Below are 27,540 nucleotides of genomic sequence, written 5' to 3'. Positions count from 1 at the left end.
CTACCCACGCCAATACATCGTCTCTTGCGATGCTATCGATCTCGCATTTCATTTTCCCCACGGCATTTCTCAGTCTTTTTACCCCCTTGATAATTTTCGGCAAATGCCCCAATTCGCGTTGTCGTTCATTGTTGGTGCTCAATCTAAAGCCTTCCGAGCCTGGATGTGTCGAGCGCCACCGTGTTGGACAGCCCGACTCACATCTACCGCAGACGGGACCGGGGAGATGTGGAATAAATCCGATTTCGATCGTGGCACCAGTGGGGTGGTTTTCTTCCTGTTCTTTCTCCTCTGTCGTATCGTGGAGCCATTAACTTCATCAATCATAATGTGGTGCGAACTTAGCACCAAATCTGTTCTAGTCTTTACTGTCGAACCAGCTCCTCTCCGCGCTGTCGATCTCTTTGTCCGACGACATTCTCTCCGTAACATTGATTTCCTTGCGAGATAATCCAGACTGCGCTTTTGTGCTCCTTGATCCATCTCGGGTATGCGTAGATTTTCTGTACTTCTCCATGTTACGTAGATTGTATGTTTCGTATTGCTCTGGCGTCGTCACGAGATAGGGAATGCCCTCTGTCCAGGAAGCTCGCATTGTCTCTTGATCATCAGCTTTCACGACAGCGTCATCAGCGCAGGTCGATGTTGAAGATGTCGGTGTATGTTTGGCACTGTAGTGAACTTGTTGGTTTTCGAGATCCGCGCTGGAGATTCCTGTAATGCCTTGTCCTTGTATGATTCGAACTTCGTCAGACATTCGGCGGCTTCGACTCGAAGAGAAAGTACCTCCGAATCGAGATCTTTTCAAAGGGCTGCTAACGTATTCTCGGAAGAGTACGCGCAGTGACGGCAGTGCTGTGCACATGATTCCAAGACTGAGCTCGAGTTGCGCCCAGACGAAGACGTAGAATATGCTGGTCGACACGTCGCTGGAGTGTCCGACTTTGTACTATATCAAGTCAGCGGCGCACTTCCGTTGGGCAGGTTCTGGTATTCTGATCATACGTACCAACCAGTAAGTTCGCACGGAGCTGGCGACAACTGCGAGCAGGCCCAGTGAAAAGACGAAGAAAAGTCCGAGCTTCTGCGCCTTGGGCAGAAGTAAGTGCCTTGTCATGAGACATGGCAGAATGACAGAATACAAATCACTGATGATGGACATTATCCCAGCCAGTAAATTAACAATAGTCGTATCGACACAAGTATACTGTGCCGTCCAGCTTGGATTAAAGGCCTTCCAATAGGCTTCCGTTGGTGAACAGTTGAAGATAAGGACCAGTATGAAGGCCAATGAATATGATATAGTGAACGAGATGGCGCAAATGACAGTCCAGATCCAGTACTTGGAAACTGTATGGTCCACGAGTCGGCGATAGAACATTAGGACCGAGACTTTAGTGAAGCAAGAGCAGATTAGAAAGGCGAGTTCGGCGATCCAGGTGACGAGCGCGATGTTCTCGTAGGTTACCATCGGAATGTCCCACATATGCCGTGATGTCAAGTACACTTCGGAGTTGATGATGCCCAGTGCTGTGAACCACACGAGGCCAAGCCATCCGCAGACCAGAAGGACCTGTTGTACGTTAGTCTGATATGAAATGAATTCAAGGCATTGCTGAGCGTACATCGTCAAGCCCAAGACCGCCAGCATGCTTCCTGGATCGGATCCATAATCGGGTGGCGACCATTAATGTTGCGACACCACACAGTATGGCCGCATATGGAGGCATCCAGTGTCGACGAGGGGGATCATCATAGTTTGGAGTTGGCCATTTGGCAATGTCGGCCGGTGTGAGGTTGATGATGTTCCCCGGCATTGTGTTGCCCCATCGAGACCGTCCGCGATCATCAATGGAAGGCGGGAGAGTCCAAAGTCTGACGGAGCGAGCAGCAACAAGGTAGTAGCAAGTACCGGAGTATTAAAGACCTTCTCGCGTGCATGCAGGTTTGCAATGAACTACGCTTTTTCGAGCTAGGCGCAATGCGAATGAGAAAGTATATGTCGATCCTTCGGTCTATACAGAGGTCTGAAGGGCGCGGTTCATGCCTTGGTCGTTCATTGACTCGGCGTCGGCAGCAGGCAGGTTTGTTGCGCGTGCAATTCCAGCCCTTAACGAAAGGCGTTGGATCGAGTGGTGCTTATGCTCGTCGTCTCTTCACGTTTCATTGAAAGACCGAGGTTGTTGCGTGCGTGATGCCGTGGGTCAGGTTAGTTTGATGGTATCTTTGACTTTGGGAATCAAGTCTAGGTTGGACCTTCTCTCTTCCAAGTGGGCGCGCATGTGAAAATGGGTAAATACGTGACCATCCCGCGGCTACACAACTGCTCCCCAGACGCCAGATGGACTGGGATGCCAATGCCGAAACCATCCCTCATCCGTGCATGTGTTGCAAACAAGACGAATCTCGTTTCTGCATGTTGCTCGTTTGAGGTTGAGTTAAGCGCCCGCTATTGGCGGCTTCGAGTCGGACGTGAACTGTAAGCGCAGCGAGGGCCGATGGATCGTCGGACTGCGCCCAAAATGGAGATAAAGTGGAACATGCGCCCCTTGGGTTGCAGGCGGAAGCATGTTCTTCAGACTGCCGCCCTGGGTCTCTTCTGCATGCTCGAGTATCCAACAACCAGATGATGAAACGCGATTCGCACCTATTCGAAGCAGGTCAAACTTATCTCAAACGTCAAGATCCTGGCTGCATGCCGTTCGCAGGAATCGCATGTTGTAGCTGCAATCTGTACGACTGGCGAGATGCTTGAACATGCGAACAATATATGACTTCGCGACTTTTTGCTGCGGTGGTGCGGGCGTCAATAGACAGACCTTGCACATTGGGGGGACTATCGAAGTCTCCCGTCCCCACAATCCACAACTACACAACCCCTGCATTTGGTGTGGCGTAGTCTGTTTCCACCAGTGGCAGAAGTGGCGCCGATCACTCGTCAGAAACGAGGGCGTAGCCGCGTAGCTCGGTGCGAGATACAACCACCAAGTACACGACATGCGGCATGCCTCGCTCCTTCTAAGAGCTTCACGAATCATGGCCATCACAAGCAAATGCCTCCATTGGAAATCGCATTCGCCGTCATGGCACATTGCCCAGGTAGCTGGAATCAAGCATTGTGCAGGCCCGCTTCTGCACACGCATGGCACTGTAATCTCGATCTTGCTTTCCATCAAGGACACTGTGGACAGGTACGGCCGGCCAGAGTGCAATTGACCCGTCGCCTCCAGGCTCCAGTGTTGTACACCAGTCACTTGACAAAGCCCGTTGTCTGAAATCTGGCAAGATCCGATAGAATTGCATTCGCTCGAAATTTTGTCGACGAAACTGCTGAGATTCCCCTGGGGATGGCTGTACGTGCAGGCTCGAGCCATCGGCGCAGTCTGGTTGAGCTGGTACCTCCTAGCCCGATGCAATCTTCAAGATGCTTTCGAAGTTTTCTCGCCCTCTTCTTACCCGCCACTGCATACCTACCGGCCATTGGGCTCGCCAGAATTGGCGAGAGCTGGCGCAGCGGACGAAGACACATGGACCATCGCGTGGCTGTAGTCTTCGGTATTGCTAGCTTCCATGTGAATGTCAGTAAAACCCGCGGCCATCTAGATCTCGCAGACCTGGCGGGCCTCCTTGGCAGAGAAGCATAGATGTACAGTAACGATCTCCCAGTGATGACTCGGACCGCCTTCCCATCCCTGAGGACTGCTTTACTCATGAAGGTCCAGGATGGAAGGACATTTCCTCATCACCAGGCTTGTCATGGGTAGCTTTGTAGCTGACCGACAGGCCAGGCATGTTGGGTTTGCGCGGCTGGGACATTTCCTCTGCGCAGGATGGTTGAAATCATTGGCTAGTGCCCAGACTTGATGAATCATGTTTCAGTGCTCCTTTCTGCATTGTCGAGAAGTTGCCACACGTCTCATGAAATATGGCACTGCGCTCAAGATAAATTGTGCGCGTTGGTAGGAGCAAGTTGTTGATGCGTGACGAGAGAGGCGAGAAGAATGCTGGAAGTAGATGGAAGCACAGGATGGAAGGCGGGACTGGATCTGGGCAGGTGCACGGACTTTTTGGCGGCAACGTCGCTTCCTCATTCGTTATGAAGCACATGTCAGTGAGCTAGTGGTGGGATGATGTCGACACGGCTTCTTGTCGTTTTCACAACTCGCATCTCCACGCTGCATACTCACAGCTTTGGAGCGCCGTATCACAAAACCCAAGTTGCTCTGATTGGTCGCGACGGTGACGTGCATCCAAGGCGCGGGATCTCGCAGGTGTGCAACCTTAAGTCATTCCAACAAGCCCGGCGCAAGTCCATGGTGCAACTCTCCCTACAGTCGACCCGGTAGAAGAAGTGCAGGCCACATACGACCCCATACGTTGAAGGTAGCTGACTTATAGCTGCACCAATCGCCCACCATGTCTATCAAGTAAGTTCTCACGCCTCTTCTGGTCGCGTCTGGCGTACACGTTAGGCTGCAAGCCACGGCAAGAGCTATGCCTACAGAGCATCGATCATCGAAGAGACAAGCTGTTAACAAATATATTCGCAGCTGGGTCATGACCTCGAATGATTCGAACACCCCATTCACACCTTTACCCGGCGAGCAGCTCGTCCACACAACACCGAAACGGGTCCAACTGTCGATCGAAACGCCGAAACACTATCCTGGGAAGCAGCAAAAGCCATACTCCCTCACACATACGAATGGACAAATATTCCTCACGAACTCGAGAGTGATATACCTGCCCGACAAGCCGACGGCTGACTTCAAGAGCTTCGCAAGCCCCATCCTCAGCCTCCACGACTCCCACGTCACGATGCCTTGGTTTGGTGCGAATGGCTGGCAAGCATTAGTACAACCTGTTCCTGGTGGAGGCATACCTATACCCAGCACGGGAGTGTTGGAGCTGAACCTGAAGTTCAACGACAACGGCGCGTTCGATTTCCACACACATTATGAGCGGATGCGGGAGCGGTTGCAGCAGGCAGCGGAGACGCAGCGAGCGAGTGGAGGCGCGGGGACGTCCAGATCGGCAATGAACGGAGGAGTCGATGTCTCAACGGTACCGCTTGAGGACCTGCCAGCATATTCAGAACAGAGCGATGCTCCACTTATGGCGCCCACGGCGATGGGCATCGCGCAAAGTCCTGTTTTGCAGCAACAACGGGACAGTGGAGTGCAAATGGGTCATGCAAGTGATACGAGTCCACCGAATGAGCCGCCGCCGGGTTATGAGGAAGCGCAGATGGCGACATTGCGTGATGAGGCTGAGTGGGCTGCGGAGAGAGAAAGAAGGTCATGATGGATGTGCATCGTGGAGAATATGATGAGCATACGAACGGCAGTAACGACTTGGAGCTGATGAAATATGTATTGGTAAGATGATGGTTTTGGTCCAGCGTTCAGCAACAAGCGGTAGATTTTGGTATCTACAATAAATATATGTGAGACACGGCAGCCTGTGCCGAAGCATTAGTTGAGGTTGGCATATGAAGATGTATTCAGATGTCGTCTCAAATGAGTAAGCCAGCAGAGAATAAGCACGAGTAGGCGAAGGTGAGGATTTATGTCTGCTGCTTCATGTGATAACCATGCGTCGTACCAAAGACGAGAAAGGTCGGAAGGGCACGAGAAGGGCTGCAGATGCCGCCGCTGCTCGGGGAACGACAGCCTCGAGGGCCGAGGACGGCTGGAGAACACGTCGCGCTGACCCGTCGCATCGCGCTTGTGCTTGTGCGCATATGTCCTCGTGGAGAAGAGCGCGTCAGGCGGAATAGAACTGTAGAGTACATGTAGTTGTCAGGTGTTGTTGTTGGAGTCGAGGTGAAACGGACGGCCCACGCGATCAAAGTCGGCCTCGACATCATAGTTGGCGCTACGCTAGAACTAGTCTACTCCTACAGTCCCACAGGCGCTGTCTGCACAGATCCCATCCGACCTCCACCACCACTCTGCCGCTTTGCACGCACCGACCGCCCGCTCGCACGCTCCATCGCCGAGAGCATTGGCCGGTCCCGGTCTCCGCAGCAGCAGAAGCCATCACCGCCCACCCACCAGCCGTGACACAGCAGCAGCGGCAGTAGCGACGGCGCCGGCTGCAGCAGTCCACGGCCTGATCCTACCCCCCTCCGCCGTGCACTCCCACTCGCGCCGGCAGACGCATGATATCCACCACCGTCCTCCGCTGCACCGACCCTGCTGCGCACCCACATCGCACCATCCCCGCGCTGTGCTCGACCGCCAGCACGGCGTCTCATAGCGCGCAGCCATGTTTTGGCGCTTTGGCGGATATGCCAACATAAGCACCATTGACACCATCCTCGACAAGCAAGATGTCACCCTCGAGGAACTGCTGGACGAGAGCGACTTGATCCAAGAGCTGAAGCAGCAGAATAGCAAGCTGATTGAGTTTCTGCGGGACGAAGAGCGCCTCAAGAAGCTACTTGCCTATGTCATCGCGGAGCCTAAGTCGGAGGAAGATGCAGAAGCCACGGGCGAGCAGAAAGAGACCACACCCGGTACGCCCAAATCTCCAGGCGAGGAGGAGAAGAGTTCAGGCATATCCTTCTTTAAAGGAAAGAACCGAGCGCGATCAAAGTCCGTGAACAAAACGGGCGCCGATGGCGAGACGGAGCAGGAGAAGAGGGAAGCACAGCGGAAAAAGTATGCCTACGTCGCGTGCGAGGTGCTGTCTTCCGAGGTCTGGTCTATCAGTGAAGCCTTGCTGGAGCAGCGTGATCATCTGCGCGAATTCTGGCAGTATGTGAAGCGTCCTGCGCCGCTGGACCCTCTACAAGCCGGCTACTTCACCAAAGTCAACGAAGCGCTACTGGATAAAAAGACGGAGGAAATGCTCGACTTTTTTAAGAATCTCGAGGGCATTGTTCCTTCAATGCTGGAGCACGTTGACTGCCCCATGGTCATGGACTTGCTGCTCAAGATAATTTCACTGGAGAAGCACGAGGGCGGACAGGGAATTGTGGACTGGCTACAGCAGCAGAATCTAATCCCCCTTCTACTCGGATACCTCTCAGATCAGCATAATGGTGCGACTCAGACCTCTGCAGGCGACTTCCTGAAAGCGATCATCACGATATCCGCGAATGCCACAACACAGGACCAGTCGGTCATCGGCCCGAACGAGCTCACACGGCAATTGGTGTCTGAGCCATGCATTCAGACGCTGATTGACGGCATGCTGAAGGGCGGAAATCCGTTGACAGTGGGTGTTGGCATTGTGATTGAAGTCATTCGAAAGAACAACTCAGACTACGATTTGGACAATCAAGTGGGCCCAGAGCCGAAGACATCAGATCCCATCTATCTCGGCACTCTTCTTCGCAAGTTCGCGACCCACGTACCAGACTTCATGCATCTGATTCGGTCGCCCAATGCCCAGAAACCAGAGCTCAAGGCTGCATTCGGACGGAAGATTCAACCCCTGGGCTTCGATCGGTTCAAGACGTGCGAACTCATGGCTGAATTGCTTCATTGCAGCAATATGGGCCTCCTGAACGAACGCGGCGCCGAAGACGAAGTTTCAAAACGTGATGCGGAGCGCAACAGGCTCAAGGCAGAAGGAAAGCTTGCGACTCCACGCGTACGTCAGAGTCCTACGCCAGACATGTCTCATGACGAGTTTGGCAGTAGCGTCGATTCCCACGGATTCCATCATGCGGAACGGCCCAGCGACGACGACCTCGATGAGAAACCAGAGGAGATTCGTAAGCTGGAAGTGCAGAATGCCTCGGACGAGGACGGATTTGAAAAGGTCAATGCGCCCTCGGAAGACTTCCCCGACGAGGTCACTTTCGACGATCTGAGCGAAAAGATCGATGATACGACTCACAGTGACCTACCAAAACTAGAGAAGGTGGTGAAGCGCGATCCCTCTGATCCTCAAAACCAGTCGCCTCAGTCGCCCATGAGCCCCAGCGCCATTCCACAGCCGCTATCGCCCAAGAAGAACGCCGCATCGCCTCCAAAGCAACCACCTCCCCATTTTGACCCTCCGCCCACGCACTCTGTGGACTCACCAACGACTGCAGAAGCGACGGATCGACTCAACAACCTGGACGTGGACGAAGATACCGTGATGTCCGAATTTGGCGAGGAGCCAGAGGAGGACAAGGGTAAGCAGAATGCGCGCCAACTGTATCAGCAGTTCCTATCAGAGCAATCACTGAGCATGCCTTCAGATGACGCCCCTTCAGAACTCGAGCGAGAGCTGGCTCGCGCAGCCGAGAAGCCTGCGCCACTTTTTGTTAACAAGACACCAGCCGCAAGTCAGAATGAGCCCACACCATCGAACAGTGAAAGCTCACAAGACATTGAGCAAAGCACAGCGACCTTGCATGCGCGAGCGCCGAGCACATTGTCAAATGGCGAACGCGCGCCCTATGATACTGAGCTTGATGGCAGCCCCGTTGTGGGCGATTTGCTCAAAATTAAATTCGTGGAGCACCAGGTCGTGCCAACCATACTTGTGAGTGTCCTTTCCATCTTCCGACTGACGAGTGTCCTTTGCAGCAAACTTATTCCACTATTCTAGGACTTCTTTTTCCGTTTTCCGTGGAACAACTTTTTGCATAACGTGGTATATGATGTTGTACAACAAGTCTTCAACGGCACGCTGGACCGCGGTTACAACCGAACTTTGGCATTCGACCTTTTCTCTCCAGCTCGAGGACCAGATAGCAAGACCGCAGAGGAGATTGGACTTGCATCCGGCAAAGACATCACAGACCGCATACTAGATGGGCAAGCCGCCTCAGACGAATCGCAGAAGCATAAGGGCATGCGGTTGGGCTACATGGGCCATCTGACATTGATAGCCGAGGAAGTGTGCAAGTTCGGCAATAAGATTGGGACTGAGGAACTAGACCCGGCTATCACAGAGCGTGTTAGCAGAGAGCCTTGGGTCGTGTATGTGGAAGGCACGCTTGCGGAAACGCGAGACAAGGACAATGCAGTTCTTGGTGGAGTGCGGCCGGAGAACGCAATAGGAATTCGGTCGATGGGCATGGGTGGAGGCGGGCTCTCCGGCGGCTTTTCATCGAACACCCAGAACACACTCGCCAATGCAGGACTCGGCGGCAACAGTAGCATGACTCCACAGGACAGTTTGGCGTTACAGGAAGGCTCGGTCGGACAGAGCTTCGAGATTAACTCCGGAACCATGCTCTCCGGATTCGGCGACGGTGATGAGGACGAAGAAATGGAAGACGAAGCCATCATTCGGGAGAGAGAAAGACAGAGGGCATTTGCGGAGGATGAACAGGTCGGTGAACTTTCGTTTGACGTTGACATGGACTACCGATGACCCCCTCCGCGCGCGATCACTTCTCCCGCACATACCCTATTGCATATTTTCAATCCTCCTATCGATGTACAGATGGACGAGCATAGCGAATGGAAGGACATTTAAGAGATACGATGAATGGCTGGCTGCTGTACCACAACGAACAGGCTGTACGACTTTTCCACACACAAACACTCAGAACTTCGCAACCTGTTCCCAACACACAAACAACCAGTCTACAAAGTACACATCGGCAGCAAGACCGAAGCAAGCCAAGACTACACATGTACAGTTGTCCAGAAGAGCCGGAACCCGAAGCGGATGCAGATTGATGCTTCGCGATGGTGGCTGTTTTTGGGTTCAAATGACACCTGCGGTCCGATCCTTCGTAAAACAATTTCGACGGTCTTTTGGAGCCGGACGTCACGCGACAGCCACACTAGCTTCGCTTTGATGCCGTATCCATGACCGTTATACTACTGCGAGGCAGGGTGGTTGGTCATTGGTGGTCTTGCTTCTTTTTTTGCCTGAATTGGGCATGCATGAAAAATCCGTGCTGTCTCGTTGCCCTATTCCTTTTGATCCTCCAGCACCTTGCACACACCTACCCTGGCACATGCACCTGCACCTGCACACGCCCCTGCACTGCACTGCACTACACTACACTGGCATGTTCAGATGTGAGATGCAATTCATCTTCGCAAGCATCATCAAACTGACAATTCCATCTCTCGCTTAGGACACGCCATCACCAGATTCTAACAAGACTTCCACCGGCACAGTCCAACCCCTCAATATCCCACCCTCACGAGCCCGACGCACTCTCGCCGCCCGCCTAGCGCAAAAAAACCAAGACAAAACTCTCGACAACGACCCCGACGCAGCAGACGCTTCCGCCGTCGAAATCGCTTCTACCCTCCCGGAAGAACCCCTCGAACTTTCAAACTCCCCGGAACAAAGCGACAGCACCAAAAGTCTCGACGGACTCCAAATCACAGGCCTTCGAACTGTTTCCGGAGCAGGCCACGTTTCTCGTGCGAGCGGGAGTAAATTCTCTGGACTCTTTAGTAGTAGTGATTCCGATTCCGACAACGATTCTGATGACGATTCGAGTATCGATGAAGATGACGCAGGGAGAGATCATACTTTGACGAGAGATGGAGGAGATTACGATGATCCTGGTCCTTCGCCTTCGAATTCGAGTCGAAGGCTCGATACTGCATCTTCCTCTTCAACTAAACGTCGTTCTTCGAGAAGGGAACGGAGACCTAGTACGACTGAAGCACAAGTGAGGAAACCTCTGGATGATGATTCGGACGAGGATTCTGAGGATGTGAATTTGGATTTGGAAATTGGGGATTTGCCGGAGAGTGTTGAGAGGAAATTGGTGTTGGATTCGGCGGCGAATAGTGGGGCTGCTTCGCCTTTTGGGGATTTGCCTAGGGGGTTGCATGATGATGGGCTTGATGATGATGATGATGATGATGATGATGATAGTTCGGAGGATGATTTGGTGGAGATTCGGCCTAGGAGGACGAGTTAGGGACTTGTTGGGGATTTTTCGGCTACGAAGGAGAGTGAGGTGACAGGGAGGGGGAAGGATGAGAAGAGGTCTTTTGAGAATCCGATGTTGGATTTTTGAGTAGGGGACGAGGTTTGTTCTTGTTGTTGGACGTTACACCGGCTGCGGTAGAGGTGGAAGTCGGAGCTGGTGGCGGCATGCTGTTGGCGGTATGCTGTTGGCTAGGTATGATATCAACAACAACTTCTTTGGGAAAGATGCGGTGGGAGGTTGGCTTTTTGGGTTTTCTCGTATAGCGAGTGGAAGAAGAAACAGCAATGGCAAGCAGGCAGGCAATTGAAGCCAGTCAGCTACTACAGGATCGGAAGGGTTGGTCTTGCGCGTGATATTATGAAGAAGCATCGGTATCGGCGCGGCAACTTTGGTTTCGAATAAGATGGCGTTATACAGGACGAATTTCTGGTATCGGCCGACACTGGCCGACACTGTCAGGTTGAGAAGGCTTCAAGATAGAGAATTGAGAACAGATTCAACTTTGGGATTTGTTGGTCGTGAGTGCAAATTCGGCTCAACGTTTCTCAACGTTCCGCGGCGACCTGAAAATGTTGAAAGGGGAATATGCTCTAAAGTTTGCACAGATTTTAGCTGCTGCAATGCCATTTTGGGCGTCATCGTTATTCGGCCGTTTCTTATCATCCGTTGTCATAAGATAACAGAAGATTGTTATATCGCTGGTGCCTGCCAAGCTTCTCGTCGGATCTTCATCAGATTGCTCTGTTTGTGTGGGAAAGAGATTTCCCGCTCTTTATAGAATCCTACATCTTCGAGGTATTTTCGAATTCTGCCCAAAGCATTAGCAAATATCATGGTATTCATGTCGGAAGAGTTGACATACTTCTCATTGTCGACTCTTGGCTCCAACATGACAGTGTTGGTCCTCGAGTCGGCCAACCAGCAGTGGTGGACCAGTGCGGTGATCCAAACCTTGAAGCGATGCTGGCCACGGAATTCTTGTTCGCCAACCAGAACGTGTAGACCCCGATCGAAATCGTCAGCGGCTCCGCCGAGGTAGCTGGCAAGTTTATCTTCTTTCACCCAGTATATTTCAAAGTATCCAAATGGTTTCCCATCGAAGCATCCAATCACGGGTATGGAGTGTTTCGATGTAAGTCCGGCTTTTAGAAATTCTTCCTGGTGTGATATAGGGCCCTCTTCGCCCCAGCTGTGCGCCACACGCGGGTCGTTCATCCACTTGTTTAGGAGCTCGACATCGGTCATGCTCGTGGTCTCGCGAGGTTCCGTGGGGTTCGCGCCTGTGGTGTTGATGGTAGGGATTACAGGGTCGGAGTGGGCGCTGTGATGCCGCAGAATGTCTCGCCCTGATGTAAGTGAACCTTCGGGTCCTGCTTGGGAGAAGGGTCCAGAGTAGGTGATTGGGCGTTTGCTTAGTGAGGCAACACGGAAAGTAAGGTACTGACCCAGACTGGGAATATATCGAATGTAGAATGTCTCGCCTTGTCGAGGTGGCTTGGGACGGATGGGATGCCTGCAGTTGTTCGTGAAGCCGTACTGCAGTGGAGCAGGCGGGTAGTATGTTGGCAAGTGCGATGAAGAGTGGAACGGTCCCGGTGGCGTGCCTGCGCGATTGATTAACGTCGACTGCGATGCTGCCATGTCGCGTAAATGAGTGCCACCTTCTGCGTCGTGAGTCCTGTTGCCTCTGTTTGGACTAGATGGCCTACTTCCAGCAGGGCTGAGAGACGGGTACGGAGAATTGGTCTGCATTGGAGTGAGGGTGAAGAGATATATCCTCGGGTCCATTTGCCAGAAGCTCCTTCGCGACACGAACATGTTGGTCCAGCCCTCAGTCGGGTTGCTTAGACCATCTGCTGGGTCAAGGCCGACTGAAGAGTCTTCAGAAGCAATGAGGCCCATTCTCTCGAGTTTGGGAAGGAGATGTCTGCTCTTGAAGATGCCTTCTTTATTGATGTATATCCTCCATTCACCCTTTGGCTTGCCAGCGTTGGGAGTCTTCTCTGACGCAGAGGTGGTCAATTGCGGCTCAGGCTCTTTCTGGTGGAAATACCAATACAAGGTCGCCCACAGCATCATGGCAATTTGTCGCGTTGGGCTCGTCGGGGGCTTGAACTCGGTCGAGGCGGGATTCGAGATTGAGGATATGTATAGATGATCATTTTTCAAGCTGGGCTGCTTGTAACGATATGTTCCCTGCTTCTTCTGTGGCTGCGCATCTGAGTCGGTCGTTCCATCTGGGTTGCGCGCTGCTTCGCCGTCGTCCTTGTCATCCTCGCAGTTCAGGATAATGGTCCAGCCGGGAGGGAACACGTTGTGGTGGTGACTCAAGTCATTCGACTTGAAGTACAACCCACCAAAGACCGGAGTCACATTCAGCGTCTGGCCGTTGGGGAGATGGACCTGGTGGGGTGCCATGGTGTTTTTAGAAGTTCCTCACTGCATATGTCTCCGAAGACGAACGCCGTGATTTATATGTGCAGCGCAAAGTGGAGCAGATGCGTGAGCACGATATTCGTCTGGCAGTAGTCGGTCGTGAGTCGTTTTTCCCCCTCCTTGCTAGTTGCTCGACGGTGGTGGTAATGGCGCTTTCGGGCCGTATTGTGCAGTCCGACGTTCGGCCCAATGGCTGGCGAACTGCTTGGCCACGCGCATCAACAGGCTGGTGAGATGTGAACACGCGTGAGAGAGGGTGACATGGGCAGGTCGGTGTCGTCAGTCGTGTGAGGGTCGCGATATTCTAGCCGAGCAGCAGCAGTCTCGCGTATCAACATCCCACCTACTGATTTGGGCGACGGGCACAACGCCTCAGGAGGCTCGTTCCGCCGCTGCACAATCAAACCAATTCGATAGTCGACCATTGCGCAACGGTCGAGACCTCTCCTGAATCGTGATATTGTGCCCGGCCTGGGAGATGCTGTGGCCATGCGATGCGCACGCGATGGTCGACGCGGCTCATGGCCATGTCGAGGAACAGGTCGAGGATGCAGAGCGAGTGTTGTATTATTATGCACGACTCGCGACAGTAACTAACTAGTCTATGAGCATCGGTAGGGGGTCGCTGTCAAATGGAGCCCGCTTGCCCCAAAACGTGGTCCTGCGCAGCCACTGGCGCCGTGCGCGCCCGCATTATGCTGCTTCAAGAATAGCACTGCGATGTGAAATGATCGCCCATTCTTCTACAGCCCTGTCACGACCTCGCGACTGGTCACTGGTGATCTTCCCGTCCTGATCGCATGCACTAATATCCAACACCACCGCCGCCTGCATTACCACCATTCTCGCGCCTGTTTGCTGGCCGGAGAGCACCGATCGAGAACGAACGAGCGAGCGAGCGAACGAACGAAACGGCATTGTCTTCCACCTCACGCCATATCTCCACGCGAGACGTGATTCCTCGAGCCACGAGATATCACGATGCTGCCGCACCGCCAATCTGCTTGACCGCGCCGTCACACTGAAGAGGTCTCGCCTCGCAACCTGGTCCTGGCCTTCGTCCATACCCTGCCTCTGCATGCTCCCGATCCAGCCTGCAGACATAATCTACATACGACGCCCATACCCTGCGCCACGCCTTGCTGCGGCCGAGTAGCACAAGTCGGAGCGCGGCTGCGCGGGAGGACAGTGGCATAGAGGATGTTTGGAGCCAGAGCCCGCGAACCGCATCCGCGGTCTCCCTCGACTTCCACCAATGCTGCTCCCACTTCACCTCTCCCGCCGAGACCGACGACCAGCGAAGCGCCCATTTCGCCATTGCAGATGACCTTCGATTTCGAGCTCCCAAACAGCTCGCACGCCTCCGATCTGGCCTCGTCCTTCTCGCCCGTCAGCCCCGAGAGCGCGCCCAAGTCCCCGCCGCTCAGCGATGGCCGCAATGCTCGCCCGCCTTCAGCGCGAAAACCGCACGGCGGACTGCAGCTGATGCCTCATATTCCAGCTACAGCCGTGAGAAGTAATAGTAATAGTGCGCGTCGTATCATGGCAGGAGAGGCGCGTGAAGCGGGCTGGAACGCTGGCGATAGTCTGGGCAGGCCTGGAGGTACGGCGTCCAGTCCAGGCGCTGCAGGAGGGAGCGGAACGGGTGCAACAACGACGCTCACGAGGACCAAGAGCGTGCTGAGCGCTCGCTTGAGCTCCAACTTCGAGCCAACCATTTCAATGGACTATGAGCAGGAGCCAATGCCTCTGTCTCGCACCCCGCTCTCGGACACGCAGGATGAAAGGCCGAAGACGGCACATGGCAATGGCTTCGGCCTGAAGATGGAGGCCTCGCTGTTCCCTCAGCGCGCTGAGCTACCGTCTGCGCCTCAGACGCCACCTGCCACCATGCCATCAATGAACCGCTCGTTCATTGACAGCCGCGATAAGCCCTACAGCCAACCCGCCCCGCCCTTTACACTGCAAAGCAATCACAGCTCACCTAATCTGAGCCCCACCGCGAAGACCAAGGTATCGACGATCAGAGGTCCCACGCCCATCTATAGCAATAGGATGATCAGCCCTCAGGTCAGTACGCAGAACTTGAGCCAACAATCGAATTATAGTGGCTCTACAGCTCGCCCGAGTACCCGTGCGTCCAGCAAAACTGTCATAACTGGTGGCCCGTCAACGACGATAGGAACTCCGTACGCGGCCACGGCAGACTCATTTCCCTTGCCCCAGCACGTGAAGACGCGTCCCAAGACTGCCGGCCTCATCTCCAGTGTCGCAGGGGTGACCGTACCCACCCATCACACGTCATCTATCAAACCAACTTCCAAGTCCTCCAAGTCAGAGTCGAAGAAGTCAGAGTCGAGAAAGTCCGAGGTACCTAAAAAGAAAGGCCGTTTGCTGAATCCAATCTTCTTGCTGCAGCGCAGGCGAAGCTCGCAGGACCCCGACGCTGTAGAAGCGGAAAGAGCGACTCGCGAAGCTCAGGCCCAGGCCGTAGCGAGACAGAAGCATGTCTTGGCTTCTGGTGTCAACATTCCGCCCCCAGACTTTGACCCACGAATTCGAGGCAAAGTGGTTCACGACTTCAGCGCACCACGAGAGAAACGGAATACCTTTGACGAGGCGAACGGGCCCCAGTTATCAAACATGCAGTCGAGCCCGTACCCCGAGCAGCCTATGTCTCCGAGCTTTCCTCCGCGCCATGCATCGCTGGTGAACAGAGGCACCAGAGACGCACAACGACGAAGTACTCATACCCCGGTGTTTAGAGAAAATCTGGACGAGAATCCCGAAACGTCGAAGCGGATCAGCTCAATACAGGCTGAAAATCTTGAAAACAAGGAGTTTTTGCAACGAGCCTCGAAGCATTCCCATGCTACGGCGCAGTCTCAAGAAAGTGCTGTGCTGCCTCCTTTCGCTCGACGGAGCCAGATGCTAGACCCGATGCAAGCTAGCCATTTTCGAGACGACGATTCGAATCGCTCGAGCGATCCAACAGGTCAGCTGGGCCGCACTTCGTCATCGACAGACGTTGGCGAGATCAGTCCGGTAACAGCCCATAGCAGTGGGCACGACCCCATCAGTCCCATTTCCGACGACCCAACTAGTCCACTCGGATCGAGGCCTGTCTCACATCTGAACACGTCGCTTGCCCAGGGCTCGCACGCAAATGACAACAGAAGCTCTGGCATGGAACCCCAGCATTCGCCCAGCACCGACAAGACATCAGGGCCATATTCTAGTGGATTTGCGGCTCCACAATTTGATACCATCACCGAGGCCAGCGTTGACAATTCTCCCATCGAGCCAGCCCCTCGGCAAGCACCCGCGCAAGAACCCAAGTCCCTTGCACATGGACTTTCGATCAAAGAAACGGCAAGCGTAGTACCAGCTGAGAGTTCAGATCCCACGTCGACTGGTATTGCAACAGAAGACGGCGTTGCGGATTCAACCGCCAAGTCGCCGCGCACATCTCCGGACGATACCGCGACCTCTCCACAAGGCACGCCTCTGAAGCTTGTCGAGAAACGAAAATCTGCTGTCGGCCACTCTCGCAAGAGCTCGACGTTGCCTAGAAAGCACGCAAGTAATGCATCGAGGTTCTCGTTCCAATTTGGCGAGAGCGCAGCTGAAGAGCAAGCGCTAGAGGAGAAGCACCGCAAAATTGCTTCCCGGGAGATCACCCATACGGTGGTTCGGGGAAACAGTCCGGACGAAGATGATGAAGACTTTTTCGACGAAGACGCAATGGACGATATGGACGAGCTAGAAATGCAAGCTTCTTCAGACGACGTCCCATACACGGCGCTACAACCTCCATCGAAGCCCGGCGATGGGAGTATCTCGAATGCAGGCACCTCGCAAAGCTCGTTGTACCTTCAGCAAGCTCGCCAGGTGTTACGACAGCCGGACAGTGACGATGGATCGATATATGATGATGACGAGATGCCCCAAGTCACTGACGAACGGGACATTCCATACGCAGACCATCCTGCGTTTCGGGCGCACGATGCAATGGTAGATTCTCGACATACTTCGATGGCAGTTGACGGGTATTGGCGTGACAGCACGATTGACTCGTACATGCGAGACTCGTACTATCCACAGGGTAATGGATCGCGAACGACGCTCAACACATCATCTGGTCAATACGGAGGATATGCGCAAGACTACTTGAGCGCCATTGATCGAGACAGTCAGCGATTTTCCCGACCGTACTCGACTCTCAACGTCCCAGGTCAAGCTCCAAAGCAGCAATCGACCACCTTGTTGCCGAAGCCGACGTTACCTCATCGGGACAGTGGGAACAGTGAGCGAAATCGCGCTGTGAGCGGCTTCAGTTTTAGTACAATTGGCGCGACACCACCATCGGAGCGAGCAGATCCAATGAGCGACGAAACTCAGTACAGTAGAGGTGCCAGCTCCGCTGGTGATGCTGCAGAACGGATCGACACTGTACACCCCAGGTCAAATCTCTACTTGCAAGATCAGCCCAACTACTCTGCATCGGATCTTGCTGGTCGGCCCAATGGAAGCTCACATACCGCAACCTCCAGCAATGCATCCTCGGATCTGCGTTCCCAGAGAAAATCACAAATCGACGGAACGCCGAACGCGACGCCACTCAGTTCGGCAGCCGATGGGGCTTGGAGTACAAGTGCGGGAAATTTTGACAACAACAGGAACACGACCTCGTCACACACAAATCGCAACGAGTCGACTAGCACAGTCAGCTTTGCATCGCCATCCAGGAGCGCTCTCAGCAAGCAGTCACAGCGAAGTGACCGAAGCTCGGAAGACTTTGCGCGAGGTGGGCCCGACGACGGGACAAGTCCGACCACGCCTCGCGATGGCCATGTTGACCACATCGGATTCGCTTCGATGGTTCCACCAACAAGCAAGGAAGGGCATGACGCGCAAGCGAATCGTAAGAGCAGCACTATACTCCCAGTACCCACTGGACTTGGTTTAAGCACTTCCACGGACTTCGATTTTGGCCATCAATTGTCCGGCATGCCTCTGAACACCACAATCGTCGACGCTAGCGATTCCGAAGACGAGCTTGCAGCCGACCATCAAGACTATGGTCAAATGGGAAGCTTCAATGAGGCAGCAGCGTCGACCGCAGGTAAGCCATCAGCCAACGTTGCAGAAGAGACGGGTCCGCAACAGCCACGCGCTACTGAATCCGAGCGCAATGTTGCTTCGCAGACGGGTTCCAAGCAAGTGGCACCAACGCTTCCATCAGCGCACACCAGCCCGAAAAGTCCGACGGAGTCAGCACGGGAGAAGTTCCGCCAGAACCTACACGATCGCATCGATAGTTCAGCCTCTATAAATGGTCGGCGGCTTCATAGCGCATCCACCACATCAGCTGGGAATAGCATGCCCACATTGCCATCTGCCAGCAAAAACGGAACCAATCACTTTCCAGTGAAGTCTTCGCCAAACGCAGATGGACGCAAGCACGAAACAGCTTATGATGATAATCAAGACGATATGTACTTCGATGATGGCAATATTGGTGTGGACTTTGGCGAGCCGATACCTACAGAGGGGGGATTCAATGAGGACGCATTCGATGACGACAGTTTCCTGTACCGGCCGAATGCTGCTGTGAATGCTCCACAAGGCTATGCCCACAGGAAACAGCCCAGCAATCTTTCATACCATAGCAATGGCAGCGACGGTCCGTATCCTGCTTTCGCAATGTCCGAAACACAGAAGGCACTGGCACGGACCTCGCAGCTGATGGCAGAAGATTTGCCTATTCCAGCGCCCGTTGACCCCAAGTATATACCACAGAGAAACCCTTCTGAGGATGCAAGAGGGCTGGGCCTTAGCGATCGCGCTCCTCCCGCGCCAATATCGGAGAGCGACCCAGAGGCTGTAATGCACTTGCAAGACAGTCTGCAGAAATATCACGCAGCCCTGGCAGCCGCAGCAAATCGCGCTGCTGCTGAAGGGAGGTTCGTTCGCCAACCAAGCATTGCTTCGACGGTTGGGAGCTCTTTCGACCCACGCGAGACCGCGATGCCTCGACTCGCCATTGATACCCACAATGTACGTGACGACGTGAGCATGTACTCCCAAAGCGAAGACTTTAGCGATAGCCACCTGCCACACCCCAACGCCAACGGCAGTTCAAACGGCGTCGAAGCTCAGCGCGACTCGTTGTCCAACGGAAAAGCACATCCTCCACGGATCGGTAGCTTCGATTTCGGATTCACAGATCCTGGCATAAGCGACTTTGGCGACTTTGGCGACTACGACGATGACGACGACCTGGTGGCAGCCGCCAATGCCGAAGTACTGGCGTCCGACGATGAAGGCTTCTATGGGCAGGAGTTTCAATTTTACGGTCGGCCTCGCGCCAACTCCAATGAAATGCAACCTGTTATCGGCGGCTACTTCGGTCCAGATGGAGATGATGGCCTGCAACGGAACAAGAGCTTAAGAGAGCCCAACCTAACTCCGATCACAGAGCGATCAGAATTCAGCACTCGAAACAGTTTTGTGGCTGGCATGGGGCCCTTTGGACCTCACTCCCCGGCATTATCTCGTATGCCCATCACGCCGCTGATGGAACACGACATCACCTCATTCGACGATTTGCGAAGACTCAGAGCGCAAGCATTTGGTGGCAGCGGAAGAAGTGAGAGGAGCAGCTCCAATCGCTCAAGCCAACAGTCTTTCCACGTGCAGAGCCCAGGTATTGACACGAATGTTGGACTCGCCATTGCACATGGCCATCCCGTCGGTTCGCCCATGCAATACGGTTACAGCAACGGCAGCAGCACATCAAGCAATACTTCAAACGTGAAACCCCTACCTATTGACACAGGCTTTAATTTTCACGATAGTCCACAGTCCGCCACCTCCAGCAACGGCAACTCTTTCGCTCTCGATGTGGACGCCACACCCAAAAGAAACACGAATAATAATGTGTCAGAACCTGTAACGGCGAAGAAGATTCCGCCGAGAATGATGAGTCCTACCAGTCCCAAGAGCTCGCACTCCCGGAGTGGAAGTGGAGCTGATAGTATTAATTATGTGCGCGAATCAGACCCTGAAAGCGGGCGTCCAAGATGGGTGCTCGAGAGGAGGAGGACCAGTGAGCAAGATGGTCAGCTCGAACTCGTCGGGCGGGAACTTGTACAGGGAGGATGGATTTAATGGTTTGATGAATGATTGACTTTTTGAATTCTGAAGAGTCGTTGGGAGCGGCACGAACAAAAGTTGTGTCTGAATTTTCAACTTTTCTTCGATTGTGTTATTACAACGATAAATGGCCTCGGCAACAAGAAGAGGGAGCAGCGAAGCCCGTGGCGGAGTCGACTTTTCGAGATTCTACTGTACATGATGTTTTTATGTGAAGGGCGAAGATCTTTCGGAGCGAGGAAGAGGTCGAAACGGAACCTCGGCTGCTGCTGCATAATGTTTATGCTCGTCAGCCTCCTTGATTGTTTTTAATCGTACGAGCGAGGAGTCTATGGGCCAGCTGGCGCTTTCTGTGTGCATATTTCAGTCGGAGAACTATATGATGACGACGACGACTAGTATTTTTATTGCTATCATTACTTCCCGCAAGCTGCTTGCCATAAGGCGTAAGACATGTCTGTCGGTGAAAGCTCCGTTGGCATTATATTCACCTGGATCTGCGCTGCTCAACTACACGGTCAATGAATCTCGAAATCCCGACGTGGCCACTTTTGATCATCGCTCACAACCTCACCGTCCATGGCACCATAGAAATATGCTTCGCCAATGAGAACAAAATAGTCTTCGATCGGCCTCAGCACATACAAGACGTCCCCGCCGTACAGGGCGCACACCAAATCTCCTTCGTGTGTACCATAAGGCCCGATTCCAATCCTCCCACTTTGCGTCCTGAGTATCGCACGTCCTTTCGTGACAGCATACGCTGACCTCTGATACTCTTCCCATTCGGGCGTCGGCACAGATTTGAATTGCATGTGACCTTTGAGGGAGAAGAGATTGTATCCGAAGGCGTAAAGGGTATTGTACCATGAATTGAAACCTCTCTCTAGATATCCGTCCATGGCACGATTGTGATTCTCGTTTAAGCCGGCTGTGATTGCGAAAATGAAATCATTGATCGCTTCTGCACTGGGAAGGTCCGTGTATCCGCCTTCGCTAATGTTGAAAGGCCACGCGAACATTGGGGCCATGAGGGTTACGTATCGAGACGCGTTGCGCGATACATCGACCCATTTGATTTTACTCCCGTCTCGCACGGTGTCGAATACATGGCCTGATACGCTGAGCGTATTTCCTTCGATGAGGAGCTCTCTCGCCACACCTCCACCAGCATTAAACTCCTTCAGCGGCCCAAGAAGCAAAACATCCTGATCAGGCGGTTCATTCCATCTCGGCACCCACGAAGGAAACGCAGCCAAATTTGTACCCGTCCAATTAACCCTCTCAGCAGTCCTCCCATGCCAATGATAAGACAAAATCTCCAACCCCGCACTCTTTCCCAACACGATCCTCGCAAATTGTGCATAAAGCTCCTCAACAGGTACCTTATAATCCACCACCACCCCCTCCCCTAATCCCCTCCTCACAACCTCAAACCCCAACAAAGCAAAAATCATATCCCTCGAATCCGTCGCTTCACACATATGAAACGCCTCCAAAATCTTCGCTACATCTTCTTCTTTCGTATACCGTCGAAAAACGCTTGACATATTCCCCGCAGTCCACCAACCCTTCGTCCGCGCTAATCGCTGGATGTGAAGTTTCCGATTCGTATCATATTCTGTCCCAATCCACTGTGCGGCGAGGACGAGATCTGGCCAGGAGAAGGAATGAGGGCCGATGAAGACTGTGGCGGATGAACATGCGTTGATTTCTTGGATGACCTGATTCGATTTGCTTCTGTGTTAGTTTTTGCTGGCGGTTTGATTCTTTTCTTTACTGGAGATTTTAACTCACCCAGATTCTACTGAAATATGGGAGATCGAATATGTCGATTAATGGCTGCCATTCAGGTGATTCCAATAGTGGTAGAAGACCGCCGATGATGCCTTGATGTTTAATCAGATGGCGGAAATCGCCGTCTTTGGGGAGTTTTGCAGTGCTTCCTAATTTTTCTCCTTCAGGTTCCTCGGAACGGAAACCTTTACGAATTTCGTGGATTAAATCTGTTAAGAGATTTCGAGCATCTCTGATATCGGCTGTTGGTTTTCCTAACCAGACAAGACATTGTGAGGCTTGGGAGTAGACGTCCCACATTAACATGACTTGAGATGCTCGTTCGTCGAGATCGGTTTGGTTGATGCAGAGTGCGTCAGCCCATAGAACTCGTGGGTGGTCTTCATCGCGGAATTGTTCTAGTGCTTCTTTGAGATTTTTGGTGATCACTAGCTTTTTGCCGTCGCAGGCAATTGGGGATTTGATTGTTGCATCGCCCCAGACGTATGAGATGGCCTCGTAGGGGTACTGAAGGTCGTCGAGCGAGATCACTGAGAGGGAGATTTTGAGAGGCAGGAATTTGAGGCCTGGGTGCAGCGTGAGAACTCGGATCGATCGCTTGTCTGGCATTTTCTCGTATTCATACGGTGGCAACGCCATGGGGTTCCCATCTTGGTTGAGAATCATATTGAGGCTTCGAAATGAGTGTTGTGTGGGAGCCTGACCTGTTCTTGAGTTTCTGTAGTCGGTAGCTCGTATTACACTTCGGGTTAGACGATCCTGGAGGCGTATGGCTGCAGATTCGACCGATCTGGCCAAGATACTTCAATACATGTCCACCGCTGACAATGCTGAGGACAACATGAGACTGGTGGAGTGAAAGAAACGAATCCAGTCATTTCTAGACGCAGTTCATCATTCCCGGACGTCACTTTGATGCCGATTCCCGTACGAACACACTCTCATGAGAACCTATCGATCTGTGCCGTGGTGGATTCTCCAGAGATCGATCGTAAGGCTCGTCTTAAAGCCCATAGAAGTATGTCATCGAGCTGATACCAGTCTTGCAGCAATTGAGCCCCGGCTATCTTCCATTCGATGTCATGAGACCAGGCAGTGGAGCTGATGGTGAGTGAGATCCCATCAATGATAGCACTGACGAGTCTTGTGGCTTTCCTCTAGTATTGTCGATCGATGGAATGGCATCCTCCGCTCAGAAAACGGAATATTCTCTTAACGCACATGATTCCCTCGCACTGTGCCAACACTACTCGCCGGGAGAACTGCCCGCCCGAACTTTCTGCTCTGGCCCCATCTTGAGGTAGACTTTGGCATGGCTTGCTAAGGATGGATATATGCACGAGTACATGAATGTCTTCAGCTCTTCCTCGGAAAGGTCTCATGACTCCGCTCTACACTTGGGCGTATACTCCTCATACTCTCCCTTCATCCCAAGCAAGATTCTCCCCACCCAATAACAACTCGACATCACAATCTTGCTGATCCAGAAACGACTCCGAAATTCCAACTCTGTCGCAAGAGGCACCTATACCAACAAGTCAGTTGGGTCGCTGCTGCGCAATAATTCATATACGCACTTTCGGAGTTAGCGGCCATACAAAAAACATATCGAACGGGATCCGGCCATGGAAGATGTGGTAGTCATGCGCATAACATATGGTCTGCAGCTGTACTCTCAGCATCGTCTCGAGCAACCACTCTTGCAAGCGAGAAGAAGCCGACAGCAGAATGAACAAGCCCTTGATCCAGAATGGGGTGGAAGCAAGCCGCGGAAACTTGTCACGATCAAGGATCGCACTGCAGATGTTTCTGTGCAATTTTGTGTTCGCTTCGATATCGACCACCAGCAGCTCCTCCAGCTCGGCACTGTTTCGGTTGTAGTGCACGCCCCACGAGGAGGTTTCGTCGAGTTGGAAAGAGTGAGAGAAGCCTCTGGCTCCGGAGTGACTGGCGCTTCGATTCTTGTCCCGGGGGCCAAAGCTGACTATCACTGGGCCACCGGACACCCAAGTCAGTTTGGAAGTATCCAGATCGGTGTAGTGCCAGTGAGTCCTGATATCGAACTTGCTTCCAAACGGTATGGAGATTCGAATTGTGTCAGGTGAGGAGAAGGTGAACGTCGCTGCAGTTGGCGCAGGCCATTGAAAGACTGTGAGCTGAGTGGTATTTGTGCGGTGCATGTCTGAAGCTGGAGGGTTCGATGTTGAGAAAAAAGAATGTGAGAACGCACATGATGGGGGCCAAGCTGTGAATCCTCCAGCTTCTCTGTCGCGAACACGTGACGGGACTCCAAACTATATACTTTACCTCATCCTGGGCAGCTGCAGCGACACGCTGAGACATGCACCATGAGTGACGCTAATAATTTGGTCCGCTATCCGCACGAGATTGTAGTTGGGACGACATGTGATCGTTGATGGAACTCTCTGCTTCGAATTGCGCCTTTTGCGCGGCGAGAAGTCGTACTCGAATGGCGGTAGGTTCATCAAGCTTTACTCGCATTGATATTGACTGTGAAGTCTTGAGAGCAAATGCTGTAGAAACATGCTATGCTTTTCCTCGTTTGCAGATGTTGTTGGCTCACATCGTGGCTGGGGTCAGTCGATGGCGGAACACGTGGCTGCGGATCCGACCAGTCTGGCCTATGCACTGTTCACGTGACTTTGAAATAGACTCTACGGCGACGGCTTGTAAGTGGTTGGGCGTCGAATTTGCATCGAAAGGCTGCTCACGATAGATTTCCGAAAGCGGAAAGGCATGAGCCTTACAAGCCCGTAGTCCTCCTATGTGACAGGAGCTGGTGGCGTAACCGGTACTCTCTGCCGACAGCACCGATTCTGGGGATCAAAATATGGCAGCATAAGTACTAAAGCCTCCTGTGTTCTTGTCGCAACAGATAAATGCATGAATGCTGGCGCTGATGAAGAGGAAGTCGACGACATTTCTCCAATGTAATACTCTCTTCTGCATGCCATTCATCCTCTGAGAAAGAGCCGTCTCTTCAGACTGTAGGTAGCAGAATCAAGTTCGAAGTCGTGATGTGCTAAGTTGACACTTTCTCCATTGATACTTGTTCAATCACGTGGTAGATTAGCCACGACTCGGAAAAAAAGGAAGGAATGCCAAATGCTCTTTTGTTCAGCAGAGAAGCACGCAGGTCGATTCAGCAGACTCAGCGTGACGCTTGTCGACGAAGTAGGTTGCAGCTTATGCGTCTGCGTAGGAGCGAGCGAAGAGTCATAGGCCAGAGTCATGCTTGGCGAAATAAGGCGAAGCAGGCAGAAGTCACGAGAAGGAAGTGGCCTCAGGACGCTTCGAGTGGAAGAGGAAACTTGTCGAGGCCTTATCTCCCAAACCCATCTTCCGGCGTTGCATGACCCCTCTATCGTCAGAATTGAGAACTCCGGTAACTTTGTCATGTCCTGGTTGGTAGAGCCATAAACCATCAATCAAGCTTATCCAACAAGGCTGACATTGAAGAGCTTCTTCTATGGAGAACCACTTCGCGATGCTTGGCAAGTGACACAAGGCGCCATAGCGAGGCCGCTTCGCATATTTTAGTGACCTGCGAATCCCCTTTTCCCGGCCGCTCGTGTGTTTCTCAAATTTTCGACTCAAGCTCTCGCGGTGCTATGGAGGACCGCGCACTTGCGATTCGATATCTGATACAACAATGGCCTCTACTACTCGCGCCGGATCCGATCCTGGACCATGGGATGTATTCAAAGTCTTCGAACTGATCAACCTGGATGCCGACCCGGAGAGAATCACTTGCGTGTACGAGTGGGATGGCCCCGAGGGAAATCTGATCCGATGCGACAAAGATATCGATGAAGATAAACAAGTCCGCGCATGGAAGGACTTGCTTAATTTGCCGTGGGGAAGCGAGGACTCATCCCTGTGGCGCGCGTCTCTTAACGGTGCTGCCACGCTGTTGAGCTGTGGCCGACACGACAAAGTGAGAGATGTCCAGACCGTGACCATGGGTTGGGCATCTCAAGCGAAGTTGCATGCGCACAAGGCCAGAGGGGATCGACTCTTGCTCGGACATGGCGAGCCTGCGAACGGCAAGGTGGTTCATGGTATCAGGGCCCCTAGGCCACGATGTGCTACCACCGCATCCAAGCCAAGAGTCCTCGACGGGCTGAGAAAGACATCTTCTGGCTACAACACGCCGCTTCGTGAATTGCAAATCACTCCTCAGGCCGGTGACTCCGAGAAGTCGCTTCGTAAGGATTCTGCTCTGGACTCTCTTATGTCTCGGGCAGAGAAAATACAGGAGAACTTCGACACGCGCGACAAGACAACTCGTAACGAACCGGAGGTGTTCCAACTCGATGAGGATGTTCAGGCTGTACATGACGCATTATGGATAGATCCCCAAAAGATCCGCTCAGCGTCGCCAGTGGGTCCGAAGAGACTACGATCGCGAAGTGAGCCGGAAGTCCATATGGATGAGAGCCGTTTGATCAGCAATCATGCGCGTGCCAAGTCCGCATCGATTGTCTTCCGATCTGGCGAACGCCAACAGCACACTGGCGGCACCAACTTGGCATCCAATGCTCATGTAAAATCACCAGGGGAAGAGATGTTCGATGCCGAGTGTGTAGAAGTCGGGAAGTCTGAGCTGGAGACCTCCATCCAGCGCGAACAAGAGCTCAATTCTGATCAAAGATCTCTCAAGAACGTCCGTCAACCGAAGTGGGATGTCGACACCAGACTACGACAGCAGACATACGCAGCCGATGTCAAGGACGAGCTTCCTCCTGATGAGGTCGAGCGCCAACGCCTTCGCGACCAAGCGAGACTTGAGGATGAGATCCGGTCTCACGTTGAGCAGGACCGTGATCAGAGCGGAAGCTTTGTATCCTTACCAGCGCTCGCTGACTTTGAAGTGATTCAGTCCAGCTGGAAAGTATACATGCAAGGCTGGATGAGCCTTCTCAGCCTGGATGATGACTGTGCAGGCGCAGACTTATTCGCAGCGCTGCCACGACCAGTGCTCGGCGAAGAGTTGCGCGCGAAGTACGCAACTGAGCTTTCCAGTGACTTCGAATACGATGTCAGCAACTTCTACAGAAACATGCCTGGAGGTGAAACTTTCGAAAGATCTGAAATCCGCAAGCAGCTGAAGCTGGAAATCGCAAGAATTCATCCGGATAAAATTCACCAGCGTTTCCCATTGGCCGGAGCGGATAATAGAGTGATGGAGTTGACAACCCGAGTCACTCAGGTCCTGACGATCTTGATCGCGCTGGTGTAAGGCTAAAGGAACTGTGGCGTAGAAGGTG

At 53.0% G+C, this 27,540-nt stretch overlaps 8 protein-coding genes across 8 annotated transcripts; 4 read left to right on the top strand and 4 right to left on the bottom strand.

The window, feature by feature from the left end:
* Positions 1-358: 358 nt before the first annotated feature.
* Positions 359-1,817, bottom strand: RHO25_010150 (uncharacterized protein; the record flags this gene model as incomplete). The annotated part of the gene is made up of 3 exons (XM_023601667.2): positions 359-949; positions 1,010-1,573; positions 1,626-1,817. The coding sequence occupies 3 exons, from the start codon at positions 1,815-1,817 to the stop codon at positions 359-361; spliced, it is 1,347 nt and encodes a 448-aa protein (XP_023453135.1).
* A 2,599-nt stretch (positions 1,818-4,416) lies between these two features.
* On the top strand, positions 4,417-5,304 carry RHO25_010149 (uncharacterized protein; the record flags this gene model as incomplete). Its single annotated transcript, XM_023601666.2, has 2 exons — positions 4,417-4,427; positions 4,551-5,304. 2 exons carry the CDS (start codon positions 4,417-4,419, stop codon positions 5,302-5,304), a joined length of 765 nt encoding a protein of 254 aa, XP_023453456.1.
* Positions 5,305-6,270: 966 nt separating this feature from the next.
* On the top strand, positions 6,271-10,846 carry RHO25_010148 (uncharacterized protein; the record flags this gene model as incomplete). Its single annotated transcript, XM_023601664.2, has 4 exons — positions 6,271-8,134; positions 8,201-8,487; positions 8,554-9,282; positions 10,043-10,846. The coding sequence occupies 4 exons, from the start codon at positions 6,271-6,273 to the stop codon at positions 10,844-10,846; spliced, it is 3,684 nt and encodes a 1,227-aa protein (XP_023453134.1).
* A 702-nt stretch (positions 10,847-11,548) lies between these two features.
* Positions 11,549-13,276, bottom strand: RHO25_010147 (uncharacterized protein; the record flags this gene model as incomplete). The annotated part of the gene is made up of 2 exons (XM_023601663.2): positions 11,549-11,666; positions 11,721-13,276. 2 exons carry the CDS (start codon positions 13,274-13,276, stop codon positions 11,549-11,551), a joined length of 1,674 nt encoding a protein of 557 aa, XP_023453132.1.
* A 1,341-nt stretch (positions 13,277-14,617) lies between these two features.
* On the top strand, positions 14,618-20,467 carry RHO25_010146 (uncharacterized protein; the record flags this gene model as incomplete). Its single annotated transcript, XM_023601662.2, has 1 exon — positions 14,618-20,467. One exon carries the CDS (start codon positions 14,618-14,620, stop codon positions 20,465-20,467), a length of 5,850 nt encoding a protein of 1,949 aa, XP_023453131.2.
* Positions 20,468-20,970: 503 nt separating this feature from the next.
* On the bottom strand, positions 20,971-22,915 carry RHO25_010145 (uncharacterized protein; the record flags this gene model as incomplete). The annotated part of the gene is made up of 2 exons (XM_023601661.1): positions 20,971-22,176; positions 22,250-22,915. The coding sequence occupies 2 exons, from the start codon at positions 22,913-22,915 to the stop codon at positions 20,971-20,973; spliced, it is 1,872 nt and encodes a 623-aa protein (XP_023453173.1).
* Positions 22,916-23,627: 712 nt separating this feature from the next.
* On the bottom strand, positions 23,628-24,429 carry RHO25_010144 (uncharacterized protein; the record flags this gene model as incomplete). Its single annotated transcript, XM_023601660.2, has 2 exons — positions 23,628-23,774; positions 23,827-24,429. 2 exons carry the CDS (start codon positions 24,427-24,429, stop codon positions 23,628-23,630), a joined length of 750 nt encoding a protein of 249 aa, XP_023453172.1.
* A 1,493-nt stretch (positions 24,430-25,922) lies between these two features.
* Positions 25,923-27,512, top strand: RHO25_010143 (uncharacterized protein; the record flags this gene model as incomplete). The annotated part of the gene is made up of 1 exon (XM_023601659.2): positions 25,923-27,512. One exon carries the CDS (start codon positions 25,923-25,925, stop codon positions 27,510-27,512), a length of 1,590 nt encoding a protein of 529 aa, XP_023453300.1.
* Positions 27,513-27,540: the final 28 nt, after the last annotated feature.

Source organism: Cercospora beticola, chromosome 6, assembly GCF_033473495.1.
Source record: "Cercospora beticola chromosome 6, complete sequence".
Classification (NCBI taxonomy): Eukaryota; Fungi; Ascomycota; class Dothideomycetes; order Mycosphaerellales; family Mycosphaerellaceae; genus Cercospora; species Cercospora beticola.
This window is presented reverse-complemented; position numbering and strand designations above follow the sequence as displayed.